General features: G+C 39.7%; 1 protein-coding gene across 4 annotated transcripts in view; it reads right to left on the bottom strand.

Annotated features, from left to right (window-relative positions):
- Window positions 1-3,444: 3,444 nt before the first annotated feature.
- prkcaa (protein kinase C, alpha, a) overlaps window positions 3,445-22,825 on the bottom strand; it is a 145,835-nt gene continuing 126,454 nt past the window's right edge. For 2 of the 4 annotated variants that reach the window (XM_044345889.1, XM_044345891.1), the window contains 3 exons: window positions 18,737-18,877; window positions 15,176-15,196; window positions 3,445-8,649 (listed from right to left, as the gene is read on the bottom strand). In XM_044345889.1, coding sequence (XP_044201824.1) covers window positions 8,485-8,649; window positions 15,176-15,196; window positions 18,737-18,877 — 327 coding nt within the window. In that variant the 3' untranslated portion in view covers window positions 3,445-8,484. The remainder of the gene's footprint in view (window positions 8,650-15,175; window positions 15,197-18,736; window positions 18,878-22,825) is intronic. The other 2 variants (XM_044345890.1, XM_044345892.1) reach the window with 1 other exon arrangement.

The following is a 22,825-nucleotide window of genomic DNA, read 5'->3' as shown; positions in this document are numbered from 1 at the left end:
TGTGCGGAGGAGAGGGGAGATGTGGTGATGACAGTTTGAATGATTTAAAATCATATACATCCCTGAAGGCTCCATGACTCAATGTTCTTTTTGCAGAAGTTAGTTTTCATGTTCACGGCAAATCAAACACTTAATCGTTTGTGCTTAATGTGATGTACATCATGCCAACATTCATAAGGTGCACTGAAATTCACAACATATGCTTAATGCGTCAAAACTCATTTATACGCAGTGCTCACCGAGTCAGCTGCTTTTTGTCCAAAATTTTAGATCCAAATATAATGTTACCAGCATTACATCACAGTTATACAGCCTACATTTTCTTTGTTTCACGGCAAAAAAATGCGACTGTGACACTGGACATAATGCATAGATCTGGATTAACCAGGCAAAGCTGGTAGCTGCCCTCAGGGCCCTGGAGTTGTGATTGTGTCATAATCTTATAAGACCTTCACCGTTTCAGTCTTATGTGTGCTTATATCTTGTATATTCCTAAGTTAATCACCACACAGCAAACCTAGCCTCCAGGTAGTATTCAAGCATAAAAAACCACACATTGCAGTGTCACAGTGTGACAGTGGGAGCAATGGGAGCACAGGTCTTTCATCTGCAGAGGGATTATTTGTAAAACAATTGTTTCTTGATGACTCAAACTAAGATTGTAATCTTCACCAGCAGGTGAATTTAATACATTTATTACAAATCACATGGATAAAGGAAATGTGGCTGCACTTCCTGTAGTTTTTTTTATGTTGCTTGTCACTTGTATGCAAGATGTTATAGTACACCATTTTAGAATTTGTTCATGATGTGCTAACATCATAGACTGTATGTCATTTTGTCAATATGCAGTTTTGTCACATCTACTGTCAGATGTTGAAAATAAGTACTTTTTTGTTGTTGTTGTTTATGTTGAAGATGTAAGAATTTCAGGAATGTATAGACTTGTACTTTCCCAAATCTCTGGATCAACCATATTGTTGTCAAACAACTGCACATGAAAAAGTGACTTGATAAAGTGATTTAGTCATGCTGTACAGTATTGTTGTGCCAAAACCACAAAACGTTTCATTTCAGCCAGTTCTGAAAATGCCAAAAAGCCACCATCACTTTTCTGTACAATAAAAGGAAATGCTTACATCCCAACATGTAACCAGTTTTCCACTACTATAGTAACTCAGTTTAAGAAAGGTGAGTGTGCATCTGTTTCTAAATGCAAATATGAACTGCAGTAGAAGCAGAAGATACAACACAATGTCTGTTTGGCTCTTCCCACATTGTTCCCCTGTCCATTGTTGAAATGGCTTCCCTGTTGAGACACAAACTGTAGTTTTGTATGGATTTTGTAAATCTGCCTTTGCAAGTTGAAGGAAAATTCTGTTCAATAAACCTAGTGTTAAACATGACAATCTCATGATAGAATATGACATGTTAAGGACGGCAAAGATTTACACAGCCTGAGCTGCTGTCAGACTGAATTTAGCACAAACCATCTCTGAGCATGTGAACATTAATTCAGTCACTTAGGAGCATCTGGCGAATCACAGTCTGACTAACCACCGCATTCTGTTCTCAGCTGATCAGAGGCAGGGGTGAATGACGAACTCGTCATCAGCTTGGCCATGACCTGGCCTATCACACACCCTCTCATTGACCTCACAGGAGGACATTGAGGTACTCTATCATCCCATTTTATATCACCTCTTCTCACACAGAAGCTCATTTCTCACACATTTCATCATTGTATACTGTTAAAGCAAACTTATTCTCTCCTCTTCCATTTTCTCATCTGCTTTGACAAATGTCAAAGCCTGAAGCAAGATTTAAGCTTCTTCAGGAACATGAGCGTTCCTGGCATCCTTTGGAAATACTCAGCCCTTGCTGACCAGAACAAGGTGAAGCAAGAATCTTGTAAAGCTTTTCTCCCATAGAATTTAAACACCACAATTGACTATTTACAGAACAAAGCATGTCTCCTCGTTCACTGCGCCTCCAACATCTTACCTTCAATGTCCCCTCAGAAAGAAAGGCAAGGAGGCCACAAGAGTTTGGACTCCTCCAGAATTGTGACCACATGCAGACTCAGAAAAACATGGTTCTGTCATTTTTTATGTTTCTGTCTTCATTTGTTTCTTCCTCTCTTTATATAACACAAACATAAATCATTCATTCAGCTTCTGTAATGCACTCCGACTTAGTCATTATTCACAAAGATGCTAATATGTATCAGACTGTAACAGTAATGCATCTGTTTTACTTCAGGCCACAAAGGCTCTCACAACAAAGCAATATGGCCGTATATATATTGTAACTTAGCTCTTGCAGTTTCATAACAGACGAAGTTATGCCGAAGATGTGTGTGTGTATCTCTGTGTGTATTCGTCTATTCGTGTAATAGAGGGAGAATCAGATAAACCAGTGGACTGAAACATATAAGTGTTAAACAAAAGCTCACACACCAGCTGGGTCCACAGTAAACACACCGCAGGGCTTTCTCTAATCAGATGGCAGCTATGCGTCGTCTGAGAACATGTGAAGAAGTGAACATACGTTTTTATTCTATGTAACCAAACTGAATTTATTCTAATCATATGCTATCCGAACTACTGATGCATGATGTCATATTCATTTCAAGTGTTGTCTCACTTGACTTTAAAGAACAATAAACATTGGGAACTTTGTCAAATAGCATCAATAAACTACAACTGAGAGAATTTTACAAAGCTTGGACTAATTGAACTGTATGGACAGTTGTGGGTAAAAACTCATATACGTCTACTGCTGAACATTTCACCTCTTCAAAATGCTACAGTAGGCACACAGTATTACTCCTGTACATGCACACAAAATATAATCTATGCAGCAGAGTTGGAATAATGCGTAAGACATTGGAGGCTTGTGTCACAAAAGAATAGTAAAAGACAGTAGCAATATTTCTACTAACGCAATGGCTGTTATAGCCCACTGTAAGAGATAAAAAATGAAATTCTCCACCTAGACACAGGAGCTGCTGTTCTCAATTGATCAGCATTTTAAGTGCATGTGTATTATTAGAATTTCTCCAGCAACCTTGGCTCCTTTGCAAACTTTTAAATGAGAAAACCTGACCGTGATATGTCACTGCAACGTTAGGTGATGCCACTGACACATCTCTCAAAATAGATCAAAATACACCTGTCTCAGTTTGGGTGAAACCAAAAAACTGCACCAAAAGGATTTAATTAGGCATATATTACAGCATACACTCAGTTACCAGTTTCATTAGGTACACCTAGCAAAAATTATTAGCATGTTGAATTGCATTGTGTTATACTGACAGGTATTTCTAATATTTTCTTGAGTATGTATTCATGCTGTTATATTATAATGTGTTAAGTTTAAGTTTTGAGTTCGACATCACAAGCGGTTCCCTCAAAGATAAAAGAAATACTATAGGTATGGACCTCATTTTCCTTTTTTTTATTTGCATTATCATACATTAGGTACAAATGACACAATCAATTACAAGGTAAGTAGCTCAGACTCATTTTAAAGGTTTCAGGCTGACAGGGGAAGAAAACAAACATACACCATTTGCAAAATACAATATATTCTTTCTTTTACAGTCTATGTAGATATCTACTGTAAGTCATTTATGTACAAAGACGTGGGAGATTATAAATGAACATAGAGAGGAGAGTAAGAGACCATGTTACTGTATGGGTTAAGAGATAAGGCATTCCTGCACATCATTGATCCTGTGCTCTTGTACGGCCAACGGGATGGCAGTTCACTTCAACTCTCTCAGTTCACAGCGAACACACAGGACACGGCGGAGAGCAAAGACTGACTACAATGAAAAGGGATGTTAAACCAGATGAATCTAAAGCGAACAAGTACATAAAAGCAGTATTGTAAGAAATGCCAATTTAAAAAAAAAAAAAAAAATCTCTCTCTCAAACCGTACATTTAAGATTATATCTTTACAGTTACTTCATTATTATCTGGCCATCCTAATCAATTAAACTAAAAACAAAATGGTGATGACATCGAATAGAATGTAAACAAAGTAAAACACCAAATACACGTGGCTCCTATAACTCCTTTCCCATGGTGCATTGGGGGGAGAACCAGTAGAGGAAAGGGTGGAATTGATGCCAACTGCGGGTGAATTACACAAGACAAATCAACTGCTTTCCTGACCTGATGGGATTTAATAGGTGGAAGAGGGAGGACATTGTCGATAAGATGATGGATTGACTTGGCCCAGGCACTGAGGAAGGAGGGACAGGTAGAGCGAAAAGAGGGCAAACAGGAGACGACAAGGGAGGGGTGGTTTAATGCGACGAGGCACAGGGGTCATCCTCCAAACAAGCCATTGTCATCTATCCTTTTATTCATTGAACTAAACCCCATCAATCACCTGTTCATTGTCCCTTCACTTCTTTAATCACTCAATAAATTCCTTTGATATTGTCTACACATTAATTTATTAACTCACTACATCATTCAGTCATTAATAGGCACAGGGAGGTAAAAGGTAAAAGCAAGCAGACACAGAAGGATGAGTCAAGTTGTAGTTTTAGGACTGTAAAGGTTATTGGCGTCAGTCAACAAAACTCTGATTTACTGAACATTTGTGTGAACAAAGTGAACACATTCATGAGAATTAGATAAGCTGAAACACTAACATGTAGTACAATGAAGGAAAATTGAGTAAATTAACATAGTTTGAAAATGAATTAAAAATACAACATGTGGAGTCATGCTATGCTGTTAAAATGGAGAGTTGAGAGCAGAACAAGAAGGACGACGGTAAAGAAGATGTATAGTATATCTGTTCAAGTTGGGAAAGGCACACGAGGGGAGAGTAAGTAACCTTTTTTTTTCATGCCCACACTGACTGTGACTTGACATATTGAAAACATTTCTATAAAGAAAGAAGATTAGGAAATGAGTCATCGGAGATTCTATTAAAGGGATGGACTTGTAAGTAGAGCTAGACTACTATGTCAGCACATACAGAGGTGCAAGTTAGGCTCAGACAAGCGCAAGACTGTTGCTGAGTAAACTCTAAGTATGTACAAGGTATATTTTCTCTCACTTCTGTGAAATTCACTGTGGATGTTAAAATCAAACGAAATGTTTTTCAGACACAATTATGCCCAAGGCTAGACAGGCTACATGGAAGAGAAATTTGAGTACCGTGTGTATTGTTTGTATGGTAAGTCAACTATCAAACTGACTGGCATTGTAAAGTGTACTGACACAATGTGCACTGGTATACTCATGACAGCATGCTATATGTTATGTGGCCAACAGAGTGTACAGCAGGTGTGGCTTTAGGCAGATCTCAGCCTGTAGACGGAAGAAGCTGCCACAAAGAGTCATTCATTTGACTACAGCTAGTGCAACGCTGCTATTGTTGGGTTCTGGCATTTCCAGGTTTGGCACATGCAAAGGGTTATATATACGATAGGAAACACGGTAGACGAGTGCACAACTCTTAGAAAAACGTGGAGAAAATATTACAAACGTTTCAATAGTTCCTATCTAAAATCAGTCAGATATGAGTTTTCCAATGTGATATATATATATCCTTTGAACATTCCTGAATTTCTTGAGCAGAAGCTGGAGAAATAAACCTCACAACATCGACAACAACTGACAAAAGCTAAAAAAAATAAACAGCGAAAGGAAAAAAAAAAAAAACAAAACAAAAAGATTTTACAAAGAGACGACAACACAACATTAAGATTATAACATAAACCCCATTAATGAGACACTAGAGAGTGAGTGGTCCCATAGGTCTACCAACGAGCATCACAACTCACCACAGATCTGCATTCAGTGTTCCACATCACCCTAAATAGGTAAAGGCAAAAGGAACAAGGGGCCATAATGTATATACTGTATATCAAGCATCTACAGAGAAAGAGTACTGATCTCGAACCAGCGACTAGGTCTCAGGAAAGAGTCGTTTCAAAAGGAGTCTATTAGTATCTATTTAAAAGTAGAATCTAACAACTGTACTGTAGATAAATGTCTCTTCTGTTATCTACAGCCCCCTGCAATCTCCCGTCTTTTTGGCAAAATCACTATTTTTCTCCTCACTTTTCCTTTCACACATGGCTTACTGTGCCAATCTGCCTGAGCATCTGAACTTCTGAATTGTGATTTGTGGGTAGTACAGTCCCGAAAGAGTCTTAAAGAGCCTAGCTGGTGTCAGATCAGCACTCCCAAGTTGCCTGAGTGTGATGTTTAATGACCCACCTAAAATTTGGCCAATTGAGATCTGTGCTTACAGTGATACTACACCCTTAATCAATTTTTTTTTTTCAAGTATGCAACACTCACAGACATTTTACCACCTTGAAAAGTTGTTACTATTCGAATTCATCGCAATCGATGTGAATTCCAGCAGACGCTTAACTCTAAACTTACGTTTCGAGCGGAGTATCACTTTTAAAGTTATAACTCGTTGAGGTTTTATATTTAACAGCATGCAGCATTTAATGGATCACGTGCATGAATGATGCCTACCGACAGCATGCAGATACACAGGGACAGTCAGACACTCATCCGGTCGACACACGATTTGCAGTCATTGAATATGATTAAAAGAAAACAAAACTAACAACAACGACAACAAAAAAAAACTTTGATAAATCTGCCAAAACAAGTCGCACAGCTATTTCTCACAACTTGCTAAATCTGGATGCTGTTAAAGAAACATCCAGCTGTTGATCTATACTGGGTACTTTCCTAGTTTCATTTTTTTTTTTACACATACAAATATTGGTTTATCTAATTAATGTAATAAAAGCACATTCAGGTGTTGGTATAAAAACTGTAACTTGCTATACTCTCTTTAAATAACTCATGATTATTTACAAAGGAGTTATACACTGATATTTGATACATCAAAATATTAATCTGATCTAATGGAAAAAAAAATATGTATGAGATCACAAAAAAAGAGGAGAACTAAACTATTTGGAAGATATGAAAGAAACAAAAAAAAAAAGGGAAACTAAAAATGATTTAACAAATAACGACTATGTTGACATACTCCTGATGAAGGATGAGTTTGTTCTCTGGACGATGAAGCGTTTTCAGAAAAAGATATTCCTTTCAGCAAAAGTGTTTCTGATTCGTAACGTCTGTATCCAAGAAACCTGACAAATGTGTTTTATCTACTCTTGAGGGCATGATACTGTGTGCAGTATAACGTTGCATGGTTAATACACAATGACATCATGTTATATTCTAGAAAAAAAAAAAAAAAAAACAGTTTATCAAAATGTCTTTACTGGTCTCGTTATGACATTTATGGGAAGCTTTGTGGGCGTATAGTGGAACAGAGACGGTGGTTAACACTGACTAGTGTTAGAAAATGACAAACTGTAAACTTTAAGTAGATATGAGAATGTTCTGCCACTGCCCGTGAACTTAAAATGATTACCGTTTACTGTGTGTCCACATAGTGTCCACAAAAAATGATTGATAAGGGAAGTATACAATCTGCAGCTCAGGTTAAGGGCTAGGAAATAGGTGATGTGTGAATTTATTTTTAAAAAACCAGGCAAAATAGGTAGATAACAGTTAAGCAAAGTTAAGTTTTGACAAATTGGAACCAACCCTGACACACTTTCATACCTGTGTGCCTCATACGGTATATTTGCGTTTTTTTTTACAGGCTGCATATTATTTCATTACAACAGCGGTTCATTCTTTAGTCGATTTGCTACGCGCACACTGGAAATTGAGACTGGCTAGAATCAAACTGTACTAAAATTATTATTTATCACCGTCACCATTAAATCAAATTGTAAGAAAACTGTAAACATGATACAGGAAACATTGAAGTGCTGTTTCAACGCCTGCACCACCTGTCCTTCATAATTGGCTTATATCACTGCCTTGTATGGGAGTTTTTCAGGTCATCACATTATATCTATATAACAAGCTGTGAGCCACTGACTAGATCTGTAGACTATACTGTTATTGAGATTTGTAAGTATGAACAGTTGCACAGGCGTCTTTTTCCAGAATTAGTTACTCCATGCCTTAAATGCTATCTTAGCTGAATGCTCCTTAAATATTCTGTTGCTTATATCTTATACAGGCATAGATTCATTCATTCTCTTAATTTCATCATACACTGGCATAGATAAATAAAGCCTCTCAGTGCTCTCTCAGTGCCTTCAGTATAAATTGCAGGGATAAAGAGGGACATTATTGTCTACAGTACATGCTCATCATTAAACTAAAGGAAATTATTTCTTGTGGTGGCCAAGAAACTCTAATCTATATTATCTATACTGGAAAATATATTGTACAGAACAAATATGCATGCCTTAGAATCCTGCTTATGAATAAAACATAAAGGTTAATGGTGTGCCTTGATCAAGTTGTGGTCAGATGTTAGGTTGGCTGTTGGTTTAAGTGGGTGGCAGTGAGCGGGGGGGCGGGGGTTCTTCAGGGAGGTTTCCACCATCCTTCTCATGCGCTGTTGTGGAGAGACGGGTGTATAAACTCCGGGTTGATGAAAGAGAACCCTGCAAACTCAGCCTGGTCGATGTTGGCGATAACCAGCTCGTCGGGGGGTGTGAGCTGGGGCTGAGTGCGAGTGAAGAACTTGTCAAAGTTCTCGGCCGCTTTGCCGCACTGTAGAAAAGAGAGACAGAGAAAGGGGAGAGACGTTTAGACACAAAGTTTATAAAAATGATGTGAAACAGAGATGTGAACTAGACAGAACAGACATGGAAAATTGGAGCGTTTGCAAAAAAAAGTGCGTGCGCGGTGCACAGCAATTCTAAAGCAGATTTTTGTTTTTAACCTCTTGGGAAATTTTGACAAATGAGCCCAAAGCAAAGCTCACACATCATCATCATAGTCATCATCAAACATCATCAATCACTACCATTGTCATCACTATTCAAATTGCTAAATAAAATCACACTGGGCTGTGCAGCTAGGCGATGTGCATAAACAATGCAGCAAGCACTATGTTTCACCTGTTGACTAATTAAAATGTAAGCGCGCCACATCAAAACAGGCCTTCCTCTTCTTCCTTATTCCTGACTTATTCCTCTTCCCCCTGGCCTACATAGAAACGGAGAACATTGACTCATGCATGACACCTGATCCCCCACTTTTACTCTATCCACATCAGATTACATGCTCTACATCTCATTCACCCTAAACTGCAAGGGACCCGATCACTGGCACAGCTGTGGAACAACAACACTTTCACAAAAACAAGGCCCAGGATTGATTCTCTGAGAGGACGCGGTGTCAGGACCTCTGCATCAAGGCGAGCTGTGTTTGCGCTGACCTCATCACCTGCTGTAACGCAGCTCTTTTATCCCGGCTCAGGTGTGATATGTACACACTTTTGTGCATTTGACCCCCAAACTGTCAATGCTAATTATGTTACAAAAGAAGGAAACGATTCCTCAAATAAAAAAAGCAACAGCGTCAAGGTGCAACAAGGTCGCAAAAGGGTTAATTAGTGTGTTCATAAGAGGGAGGCGAGGCTGTCGAGATTTAAAACGAGACATCGAAATGTTTTCATGTTTCTGTGATGGGAGGATAATCAAATTAAATCAAAGACATGGAAACGGATCATGTCACATAGTGGATTAATTAGCACTTCAGAGAACTTCTGAGCAAACGAAGGTCATGTACACGTTCGGGAGATGTGGGTGTGCATCTCGTTCTGTTGCTGCAGTGATATTCTATATGAAAAACTCTGTTTGACCACAGCTGCTTTAAAGATTAAAAACAAATGTACTAAAATGTAGTTTACATAGCGATGATTGCAGCTGCCTTTTACACTTGGTTAAGTATAACTAAAGTATACACAGTGAAGTGCTATTGTTTCATACTGGTAATAGGTTGTACTCATTCTTGTACCCATTTTGTGCAGTGCAGGGTGTTTCTGTGAATCAAGTTGCATATTGCAAATTTGATGTCAGGTCAGCTTACTGAGATTTGCATTTTCTTCACCAATTAGCTCAAGTTAGAGAAAAATAACACAGTGCAAGGTTCAGTCATCTCATGTGCTATTTTAATTGCTTTACCAGGAAATGCAAAACAGATCCTGTTGAAAAGCTACTTCGATATCTGCTAGGCTTTTCTGTCTAACATAATAACCACTGCCAATACTAGGCAATAACTGTAAGAGCTGAAAACATGGAAACCAGCTGTTTTATCTCCTTCCAAGCAAATCTAATATATGCTACTGTATATTTCCTTGCAGTAATTCTGCGCCTCTCACTCAAGGCTATCAGTGTGCTCTTAGAATTTGCTTTTGGAAGATCTGCTCTGAGTGTAATCTCTAACACAACACTGCCAGCGTGCCACGCTCCCTCTTGCATCCTTTTAAAGCAGCAGAAAGAAGATGATTTAATCTGTCCTGGTCGATTTCTGTCCTGATCTTGTGAATCAAGAACTGTAAGTACCAACGCTTTATGTGCTGTCAGTCACCTTACACTTTAAATCCTGCGACACACTGGCGTCAACATGCAAAGGCTTTAATTTGTCATGTTGAGAAGTGGTTTGCAACTGGCTAACCTTTAAAGGGCACCTTGACTTCAGATTGTGACCTTCAGGTAAGATATAGAATATTTAAAGCAGAGAATGTGAAGAGTTCTCGTCTCTTTTAAGTTATGAGAAATGAGAAGAAAAGAGTGTACAACAAGAAAGAGAGAAGGCTGCGCACTATCCTTCTCTATCCTCATCAGCTAGTCCACCTACACACTGGGCTCACCTACATGGATGCATGCATTGGCAAACACACTCACACACTCAATCATACATCTGAATACACAGAAGCACTCTTACGCTAAGACCTCGTGCTCCATTTGATAAGCTTTCGTGTTCCCTTGGGAGATACTGTTCTGCAGCTGGCTGTGAGTCTAACTGGCTCTGTGAAGCCAAATGCCATGGGGCTCTAAGAGAGGACTTGCATAGAAAGGAAGGATGATGGCAACCGTCGCACTTTTGGCACTGTTGTCATAGAAATAAATATCAGTGCATTAAACTCAAAGGTCTGTTGTGACTGAAAAGGCAATATTTCACTGAAAATTACATCAGCGATGTAATGTTCGGTGCTATTTACATACAGTACGGGGCACTGCTTGAAAGAAGCAGATTATAATGTTACTCCACGATGTGCCCTTTCTGTCCGATGACGGTTGCCCACTAAACGTGTTCAGTACATGTATGAATTAATGGTTATCAACAAATACTGAATTGCCTTTGTCACTGACTGAATCAGTAGCTTTTAGCTGTGGAGCTCCCATCAGTGGTGACTTCTCAGCTCAGCCATGATTCACAGTAAGTTACCTTCTCATTAAAGCATATTAAAAAGGTCACTAACGCTACAGAAACAATCATAATCTGATAACTCTGCTGTAAATAATAGGCTGCTGAGCTATTAAGACTTATGTACAGCGTGTGTATGGGCTAGTTTTGTACTGACTTTTCTTTTTTTTTTATGAATGCTGCTATGAGCAAAGCCCTCTTGGCATCTACTAACTTCTGCTTCACCCATCACATTTACTTCAAAACAAGCAGAGCAGAGAGAAATCTCCTCTGTCAAAGCAATAAGTGGGTCTACTACTAAATGACTGAACACCATTGGTTGCACTTTGGCCACATGGCTCTTTTTAGAGTAGAACTGACTCAATGACATGACTACATGTTTTGATCCAGTTCAGGACCTGTGTCCCTGGTTCTGGACTGGGAGATCCACACTGCTATGTCACTAGAAACAGGACAGCACATACTCCATTTGTTTAGGGAGGATGCTTGAAGAGAAGTAAGGTTATATAGACAAGACAGCCCTTGGTCAGCCATTACACATCCTTCCTTCCTCATCTTTCAGTCCCTTCCAATAAGCTTTAATCATTAGTATTAGGGCAGATTGAGCCCACAACCAACTGTGACCTGGCATTGAAACTCTTGACTAACTCATGACTAACTGGCCTTATCTACTGCTGCCCTACATTCACAGACATGACATCACTGTCTTTGTAAGTGTGCGCATGTTTGTTTTAACGTGAGTGTCAATGTGTATGTATGTACCAGCGAGTCTTTGTGTGTTTAAGGAGTGTCTGTCTGTGTTTGTCATGCAAACACATTGTGGTCTACAGGTACAGACATTGCTATTTGTTTTCTTCTTCTTCTTTTTTTTTTATTAGGGAGGCTAGACGAAACATGTCAGGTGATTTAAAAGAACTGAGTACAACAGAACATAAATACAATGAGACACAGTGTGTGTTCATATGTGTGTGTGTACGTGAGGTTTTTTTTTTAAATGTCCCTCCATGACTGTTGTTACTGACAGGTGGCGTTTGCTCCGAGCCACTACCACCCTGTCAAAGACGATAGAAGGCAGGACACACACTCTTCAAGATAGGGGGCAAATGTTGCTTTTTGTGTGGGTGTGTGTTGTCTCTGAATGTACCCTCCCCTCTCTTTCCCACCCAGCAGATACCTGATGGGTAATACCCAGCATCCTTCAACTGCTGCCTCTCTCTTGTCTACTTGTCTACATCTATCCATTACTGACCATCCTTCACTTGAGCAAAGGATGGTCACCAACGACAATCACCAGAACCAAGATGTCCCCTTCTGGATCACGATTCGGTTACTATTCGTGACACTGGGCTTGTGCAGTGTGACCACAAAGCATATGCGGGATGAGGCTGGTTAGCATGTTGTGGTCACTACTCGCAGTGCTGAGGGCTGAAAGTTTGAGATGGAGGATCACACTTGCAATGAGGACCTTGAATAGACTATTTCATAAGAGCAGCTCTCAGAAGATAAACGAAGCTGAAAAGATAAGCTCAACAAGAACAGAAGGAGAAAATGAGGTTATGAACCATGTTGTTATGAAAATCTGGACCACCGCTTTGGGAACCCTTCTGGAAGAACACAGGACTGGTCTTCCATCTTCTCATTGGTGTGATTCAGCGAAACCTTATGGGTTGAGACCAAAGCTATTATGCTGTTGATACATCATCCCGTACACAGTGACATAGTGTCCTACATGGGTTTTTGACCTACTTTCTCGCATCTTTAGTCTCCCTCTCTCTCTCTCTCTCTCTCTGCACACATACAGGCATACACGCCTCTGCACGCCAGCACATTACAAGAACACTCAGCTACTTAGGATGATAAATGAGCTCCTGCCTCCATTAAGAGTTGTGCCAAGACTCCCTCTCTCTCTCTCTCGTTCTCTACCTCTCTCTCCCTGAAGCCACAACCATCTCCCAAACATTATGCTTTGTTTTGTTGAATTGTTATCTTGTTATTAGCAGCTTATATAAGGCATCAGTCATCTGAAACAATTCTTAGTTTAAGTAAGAAGTGGGGAAGTAATGATTTTCATGAACTGAATTTGAGACATTTAATTTTGCTTTATATTGATTTATCTACTATTTAATTTCCACTGTGCCCTATTTCTTTAATGTTTCATGTGACTAAATCACTAAAACACAGTTAAACCAATGGATTATTGGTGCAGAAAGTCCTGACACGACCGACTGTGCTTTGGCTATATACACTAAAGAAGTAGAGTTAAACAGATGCAAAAGTTCATCATTTCAAATCAACAAATCTGTATTCAATGTGACTTTTTTAAACAAAATCCAAAAACCAGCAATTACAGGTTGGCCCACTTAATACATGTATCTGCATCTGTTGAGAAATGAACTATGCGGTAGATTTTTACAGAAAACATGATGGAAAATACCAACTCTCTTGACCTCAAATTAGGAAATAAATAAATAAATAACTGGGGGAAAAAAAATAAATTCACAAACAAACTGAAAACGCTCCCTCTTTTGTGTCCCGTAAGCTAAAAGAAGAATGAGACATGCTCAGATGCTCAGTCAAGTTGCAACAGTCTGTGCCTCTCGTTTTCTTACAGCTACAGTGACTCATGGACTCATCCATATTGCCATCATATTCTGTATGCTTGTGTGTGTGTGTTCATGTATCCCGTCAAGCATGTGCATCCCTTCCTTGGACGATGTTCCCGAGACTTCCGCGCGGTGACTAAGTCCTCCCACTCTTTCTTGCCCTGCCTCCCTCCCTCCCTTCATTCACTGCTCCCATCACTATCAATCAGCAGCTTTCCTGTTTGACCTACTTTTTCCATCCCTTTCCTCTCCCTTCAGCCATAAAGACGGTCGGTCATCCACAAGTGGGCGTGAAGCGTGTGCGCGTCGAGTGCGTTGTCTTCTCCAGAAATTAGCCTCCTTTCATTGCAACACCGCTCGCTGGATGTGGCATTTAAGTACGTGCTGTGTGCTTATTTTTGTCACCTGCGGTAGACGTCTGCACGGTGACAACATCCAGCGCTATGAATATGGATCAACTCTTACTGAGCCTGTGCCCTGACACTCATTCTACCGCATAGACTTTGTCCCCTCTGTGCTGTCTGAAGCCTTGGTCCAATAGATACAGATGGTTTGAATCTCTCAGCTGGGTGCAGCCAGTGTATTGATTGCAATTCCACAGCTGTCACAGGCGGATGAAGTGAGATTGAGCAGGGATAGATGCACAAGGAGAAAGGAAAGAGGAGGGGGAGTGGATTAGAGAGGCAGGGTTAGACCTAGTGAAGGGTGAGAGGGAGGTGTATAATAATAGCCATTTTTTGGTGGTAATGGACTCAGAAACATCGCTGTATTACATGACATAGTAAGATGGACGTGGTGGATCATTATAGAGTAGGCGATGGTGGTCACAGGGAGCATTCGACAATGTTTTCCTTCCCTCCTTCCATCTCGATCACCTTTCATCCGTATCTACATCTATAACCAGACCCATGCAAGCATGCGCTGTGCAAAGGACATGCATCTACCTCTCTGCAACTTCGGCGTGGACACATAACTCACAGAAGCTTTCATTTCTCTCCCTGAACTCGCTTCCCCATCCCTGCCTCCTCTACATATCAAAAAACTCGCACTCGTATGCAGCAAACAGACACACAGACATGCAAGGAAATCTTCCTCCCCTGCTCTTCTTAATCTCTGTTAACCTTCACTTTCTTTAACCTTCCCACACACACACACACACACATACATTTACTCACACACATACACACACAAAGCACACACAGCATTTCCAGCACATCCACTCAGCAGGAGACCACATGGACAAAGAGGCCAGGCTTCACCTTATAAGAGGAACTGGAGCCCTTGAGGGTTGAAACAGAAAAGAAATACTATATTTAAACTGAATATGTAAGGGACACACACACACACACACACACACACACACACACACACAAGTCACTGAGTGACCTACTTCATCTTTGTTGCCTGTTGACTCCTGTTATTTAAAGAAATTCAGTCTATATGAACTCTATATATGTGTGTGTGTGTGTGTACAGTACCAGTCAAAAGTTTGGACACAGTTTTGACTGGTATATGAGAGAGAGAGAGAATGATAGAGAGACAGGGAGAATGTGTGCGTACTCTACATGATCATGTGTATACTCCAAGGACCTCATACTGTGCAGCAAAATGTGAGCTATATGAGAAACGCATTCATAATAAATGGACGTTACATTAATTATACATCGAGATGAGAAGCTTTGAAATTACTTATGGCCCATATAACACATGTATGTATCTTACGCCTGCAGCTGCGTTCTGACTGCAGTAAAGAGCATCAAGTCAAGGCTGTATTATATTCCATATCACGGGTCACTAGACATCAGAGTGACTTCAGTGTAGGGTTAATGTACCGATCCTGTCTCTTATGCAAAGCTGAAAATTTAGAGCTGAAACCTTTAGTCCATTAATTGATCAGCGGATAGACATAGAAAAAAGTATTTTGATGTTCGATTGATAATTTTTGTTCACTTTCAAGCACAAATCGTCAAAAGACCCAAACCATTCTCTGGTTCCCACTTCTGAAATGTGAGGATTTGTTGCTTTTTCTCTGTTTTGTATGATTGTAAACTGAATATCGTTAACTGTCGGTCAGATAAAGTAAGGCTTTTGGAAAGATGCTCTTGGATGCTGGGAAACCGTGATGGATATTTTTCATTATTTTTTTGGCATTTCATAAACTAAAGGATTTATTGAGTAATCGGAAAAATGATCATCAGACTGATTGATAATGAAAACAATCATTAGTCGAAGCCCTAAAATTTTGTTTACTGTGAAGATGATACAGTAATGTTTTTATAAAACTATATAACACTGGTGTAGTTTTGCTGTCACTGAGAGCAGATTTAAATCAATGATGCTCCTGACACCTTCATGATGAGACACAGTGTGGTGGTTTACAGCGATGGTATGAGTTTCATTTCCACTTTCTGCATTCACCTTCATACAACAAGACCTACTGCAACAACACAGGTCTCATTTCCAGTAAATAACATCAGTTATTTACTATACATCTCCAGCAACATGTGGGAGTGCCAACAACACGTCTGCTCTAGAGCCTGTGTGCTGTTACTTGTGTGTGATGTTATTTTATACTGTAGCTTACAAGCCTAGTGATGGACTATAATGGCCTGCTCACTTCTCTACTCTTTAGTCAACATTTGTTGTTTTTCATTGAGTTCTATAATTAAACTGACTTGGTTTTTCATGGACTGGTCTCCCGGATGATCTGTTTATGTTGAAAAAATGATTATTCATATATTGAAGGGTTTACCTAAATCACAAAATAAGATGTTTTTTCACTTACAGCTAGTGAGCTATGCAGGTAGCTTTGATTTTATTTATTAACAGCTACAGCTGGGGGGAAACCTTTGTAAAAGTCTCTTCTTTTTCCCAAGGAGTTTTACCTATTATTAAATTTCAAGTAAATCCTGCTAGAATTATTAATACAAATACTATTTTGAAAAGGACTTAAAAGGTGCATGCCAAGTACAACAACATTATGCTCTCTTAACTTTGTTGCATGTCCTCTTCTGAATTTTTCCCATTACTGCATCAACTCCAGCTGTACACTAAAAAGTAGTGGCTACTGCATGTTCCATGTGGAGGCTAACAGAAGATGATAACTAGCAAAGAAAACCTGCTGGCAAATTCATTTCACTATTTCACTTTCGGGTATACTAGATGTCACACTGCCCTGACAGCAACATGACTGGTTTGGGGTCTGTAGCAACACCGAGCTTCAGCATGAGGACAGCGTGTGTGTGTGTGTGTGTGTGTATGTGTGTGTGTGTTGGTAGGATATGTATGTATATCAGTAAAATAAGGCCGAAAGGGAGAAAGAGGGAGGATCGGGATGGCTTGCGGTTCATTAATTTTACTGCCATAAATTGTGTAAATTCAAATGTAAAATGTCATAACATGCATATGTTCTGGTCACGCGTCTGTTTGGATTGCAAGTTTTATAATATCAACAAGAAGTATTTCCTGGGGTGATGAGTTTTAGGTGCATTAAATGAGATTGGGTGATTAATGAAAACCTTAAGGAGAAAGTCCCAACCAGAAAATGTGGTGAGCACAGATAAGGATTAGCTGACTCCTGTATATGTGTGTGTGTGTGTGTGTGTGTGTGTGTGTGTGTTTTTATTGTTTGGTGGTGGGGGTCCTTGGAAACATCTGAGCAATTTAGAGATGAGCTTTAATCAGCTGTAACAGTCAAACCAAGAGCATCATTTCTATAGAGAGGAAAGGACAAGAAATAATTATGTGTAAATCTGATCTTAAGTATTGATATTCCAAAAAGCATTATATAACTGGAAAATAACCTAGATTGTTGTGTTATGTACCACCTGTTTGAATTCTTTTAAATTGAAAACTGAATACCTAATATACCTAACACTGCATGTTGTTTAAACTTCCATACAAGCGTCTTAAAAGTTCATCAATACTTTCAAATTTCTATCACTTACAATAAAAGTGTATTACTGTACTTTTAAGTTTTAACTAGTGACTTTCCCTTTGTTGTCTGTATGACAAACGTCTGACAAATGCAACTTGAGGGCTGACGTACAAGTTGGTAAACAAGCAGCCAAGAACAAATATTCCTCGAGGGAGTCGAGAACACAGCAGAGGGACATAAAACGTCTCTTGCCATTTTGATTTGTCTTGTAGTGATAAGCGCATCTGCTCTCGGTTGTTCGGATAAATGCTGAATGTTGCATTTGTTCCCTTGTCTTGTTTATCTATATGGTGTTTGTATGTGAAAACGCGCTGCTTGCACTGTGCTGTGAGATACATTCTGTCAACAATAGACATACAAGAACGCTGTCGTTGAACACGGTGTTGAATTTGGGGACTGGACTAATCGCAATGAGGCAAAGGAAAGACAAAGGATGCCAAGTTTTCAAGGTGCATGGCGCAAAGTGCAGTTAAGTGTGCACTTTAGGTATTTTTAGGGCGATGTCTAGATGCCTGTTGGCTTTAGATGACCTTAGTGCTGCCCTTCTCCTACGACTGTCATTAAAATACTGCACAGGTTTAAAAAAAACATCATCTGCATCTCAAGGAAATGACTCTACGCTGCACTTTGCGCCGTGCACCCGCATGAGAATAGAATCCAAAGAAGCAGCGCTCCCTGTGTGACAGGAACAGATGAGTGTTATAGGAACTGTGTCCTTATTTTAATGAAGGCTAAACTCGTATGACAGAGGCCACCAATCATCTCGACCTTGGTTACAGTAATTATACAAAGCGGTATCACACTTAATCAGACTACGGGGGTAAAAATTAAACCCTAAGCAAGTTCATCGCCAACTATAAAAGTCTATGTGCACAGGACTTACTACTTTGGGCTTGAAGGGCGGCTGTATCTCCCTGTTCTGAAGGCGTTCCCAGTCGATACGTCTGAAGAAGGCGTGTTCTCTGATGTCCCTCTCTCCCTCCGGGCCGCAGCCCAGACGCTTGGATGGGTGTTTGGTCATCAGCTGTTCACAGTTATAAAAAAAAAACAATGGAGTCAGAACAAAGGAATCACAGCGGTTATTCTACTTAAACCCAGATCACGCTGTTTTTAACAATGTTGTGAGAGGACGTCAGATGATCAGAAAAAGAAAAAACTCTGTGTCGACTGCATGATTCAGGTGGAATGGAGAACATGTTCAGTTATACACAGTACATAGATTTTGGCAGAACATGGAAAAACTGTTTGGATTTAACTCTCTCAAAAGTACTCAGCGTTGGTTCATCAGGAAAACTCTCTCACTTTGTTTTCTCCCGCTCCGGTGTTCTCACTGATGTGTTTCATAATGTGATTCCGTCTCTTTTCTAGGTCAGTAAATGACAGCTAAACAGATGGGTCTGTAAAAGAGTGATATAATTGTTTTTTTTTTCTTCTTCCTCTCCCTCTGCTTGTTCTGACTTTAGAGAACTGCTGCCACTTCCAATCACACTGCAGACAACATGAGGACACAGTTTGCACAAAAGCAAACCGTGATCTTAAAGAAAAAAGTACCCACAGGAAATAAAACCAACAACAGAATTTGTCCTTGTTAAATTATGTAGAAGCCCACTGGCGTAACTTAAACATAATTGATGACATAATGTGTCAGACATACAAGTCAAAAATGAAAAGACAGTATGAGAAGAGATGAGACATGACATCTGTAGTTTAGAATAAGATAAGATTTGTCTTGGACCACAAAAACTGTGGCTCACAATACAAGTGTCGATAACAGTTGAACAAACTAAACTTACAGCTGGAGAGCATTTGAATTCTCGCTGATTGTATAAACAGAAAATGGTCTGAAGAAGGAAACAAACAGGGCAATTTTAAATGCATTAAAGCCATGTCAACTCATAAAGGAACATAATCGCTGACTTGCTACTTGGTTTTTAAGTGTGTGTATGAAATTTCACCAGTTATACTAAATATTTTGCGTTACCTCTCCCACCTCAGTGCAGGGATTTGTCCTGGTTGAATCGCTAAGGAAGATGAGGAAGTCCTCTGGAGAGGAAACCTACTGGATTTCAGTATTGACAGTCCAAGGACAAAATGACTTATTCATGCACAGGAATCTGAAATGGAAATTATCCTTCTTTTTTTTTTTAAACTGAGTTAGTTTAAATGCTTAAATAGGCTGGTTTCCATGCTTTCTAAGTGGTGAGTGTATGCGTACGTACACAGACACACAAAAGCCCACAAGACTCCAGCGCCTCATTTAAATCCCTAATCTGTGATGCACACCTTCACATTGCAGCGCAGTCACCTTCACAGTTCTCCTGCAGTATATGACATGTTTAGCAATCACGCTGTGTGTGTTTAGTGTTCTTACACAAAGGAAGACTGTGTAACCGATGTTTATCTCTCCAGCTACAGTTTCTGACTAAAGGCGGATACATACTGTTCACCTTGAGTCTTACAGCAGCCTGTCAGTCATTATTAAACTAAATTCTGTTTTTTAGTAAACTTGAAATAACTTCCTTTTACAGTCCCCTAAGTATTTACCCAGTAAATATATGATAACTTATGGTATATTATTGGGTAATTACCACTGGTAATAAGTAGGTAAATACAGAGAAACTACAGCTGAAATAAGAAAACCCTCCACTATTACCCATCAACTCAAATACCATGCAGTTGTGATCGTTTTAGCTTGGTAATAACTCAGATATAATTGCTTCTCAGGAAAGCAGGCAACCAATTCTTAGAAACACCTCCTCTATTACTCATCAATTCAACTGTAGTTATCCAAGGTTTATGTTGCCCAAGTTTTATACATCTAGAAATTAAGATAGTACTTTCCAATAAATTACTTTTTTGTATATAGTTATTGTTCATGGCTACAAATAACCCAAAGGGTTTATTAGATTTACCTTAAAGTCACCTGGTAACAACCTCCGCAGGAGCAGTTTAATATACTATAATTTACTATATATTTACCAGGTAAATACAGTAATTAGGGGACTGTGAAAGGAAGGGTTACCATGACATTTGTTCCTTGTATGTGCTCTTTATCTGAGGGTGCTGAAATCACACCATAAACGCACTAAATATGATTTAAGAGACATGACAGCATTAAACGACATGCTCAACTTTTATGAGCGTTGGATTTGTGATTTCTGCAGGCCGGCTTCCTAGCTGCAAGCCCCTCAACATACAGGCCATGCATGGGCTGAGCCAAATCTAAATGAGCAGAGTGCATCCAGCTGGCAGAGTACATCAGACAGCTGTTGACGAGGAAGGAAAAGTCATTTGCAGCTTTCTGTCTGTTCACAGGACTGTCACTGACGGTGAGAAGTCATCCTCCTGCACAAGGCTGTCACCATTAAACAGCTCACACCTTGAAATGTCCTTGAAACTGACTGACTGCTGTCCTGCCACCGTGTCAATCACACGCCCAAACTTTTTTTTATTTTTATTATAACTTGATCACTTGAATTCATTTGCATAAGTGTGACGGATAACCATCTCCTGAAAAAAAGAAAAATGCGGTGTTGACGTTTCACGGTGAAACATTTGATTATTCTATCTGCAAAACTGTTAGCACTCGAATCTCAGTGGCTCCACCGTGTCATGAAACTGTCAGCGAAGTGTTCAAGAAGTGTATAACTTTGAAGAGACCCTGCTGTTTCTGCTGAGAATGTCAAAATGTTAGATTTGACAGGACGGCGGGTAGGGAGCGAGCGAGAGTCAGGGAGACGGAGAAAGAGAGAGAATGATAAAGTAAAAGAGAAAGCAGATGGGGTCTCTAAGTCAGCAGGGCTTTCAAAACACACACACACACACACACACAAACACCTTCATCATCCTATAAAGCCCCTTTAGTTTACTGCGGCCTGAGATAACATATACATAGTGAGGCAAAACGTCTGATCCCATCCCATTACTTAGATGAATATGTATCTACATCTGTGACCTATTTAAAATGTAATGTACTGTGCGGTATGTATGTGCTCCTTCAGAATAGAAACAGTTGCAGGTATTGTAAGATAATACTCCATCTTCTGTTTGCATACAACCAATATATACTGTATAATATGTGCACAGAATCACTCTTGCCATCCTCTGCTGCTATCGTCCGTTTCTGTATTAGCATCAGTTTTCTGTCAAAATCTGTTCTTCTCTCTCAGCATCACCACTCCTGCTCCTCCCTGCACCCTGTTATTCTCCTCCTCTTCCTATCTCTGTTTTATTTCCCATAAAACAATCTTTCTCTTGTTTCATATCCTTATCATCATCTTTCTCTTTCTTCTGTGGGTCACGCTACTGGCGAGCACTATGTATCCATTAAGAGGAGGTGCTGCAGCCATGCCAGACTAAGGTCGAGACAGGGACTTGGGCTGAGACCAGGATACACACACATACACACACACACACACGTGCACACTCAGCCAAGAAAAATTAAGGAGAAAGAAAAGGATGGGAAAAGGAAAGAGAGAGGACAAAGACAAATCAGTGGAGTTGAGGTAGGAACAAGGAGACAAAGCGTGTTATTGCACAGCTCATTGAATTTGCACTGCCTCTGGACAGAAATAAAACTGACACTTTCACTATTAAATTCCTTCTACATACACACACACACGTCTCTGTTACCCTCCTGAACATTCAAAATAAAGAGTCTCTCTGAGTCTCTTCTGCTAATAAAATAAACCACTTGAGGAATGTTCCTGCAGTAATTCTCATCTTTTATTGACCAAAGAGTCCTTAGTCGAACCTCATGTCATCAGTGACTGTGAATTCATCGACAGCTGCCAAAATTCATCCATATTTCATGTCCATCAGCTCCTCTGAGGATGAACATGTATTGACATACCAGTGTTTCTTGCTGTCTTCTGAAGAGTGCATACAAAGTGCCAATGAAGGTCATACACACAGAGGTTAAAGGGCAAATGAGTGATTGTATGCAGAGTTCCTGCACATGATTTTTTCCTTG

This window comes from Thunnus albacares, chromosome 3, assembly GCF_914725855.1.
Source record: "Thunnus albacares chromosome 3, fThuAlb1.1, whole genome shotgun sequence".
Lineage (NCBI taxonomy): Eukaryota > Metazoa > Chordata > Actinopteri > Scombriformes > Scombridae > Thunnus > Thunnus albacares.
This window is presented reverse-complemented; position numbering and strand designations above follow the sequence as displayed.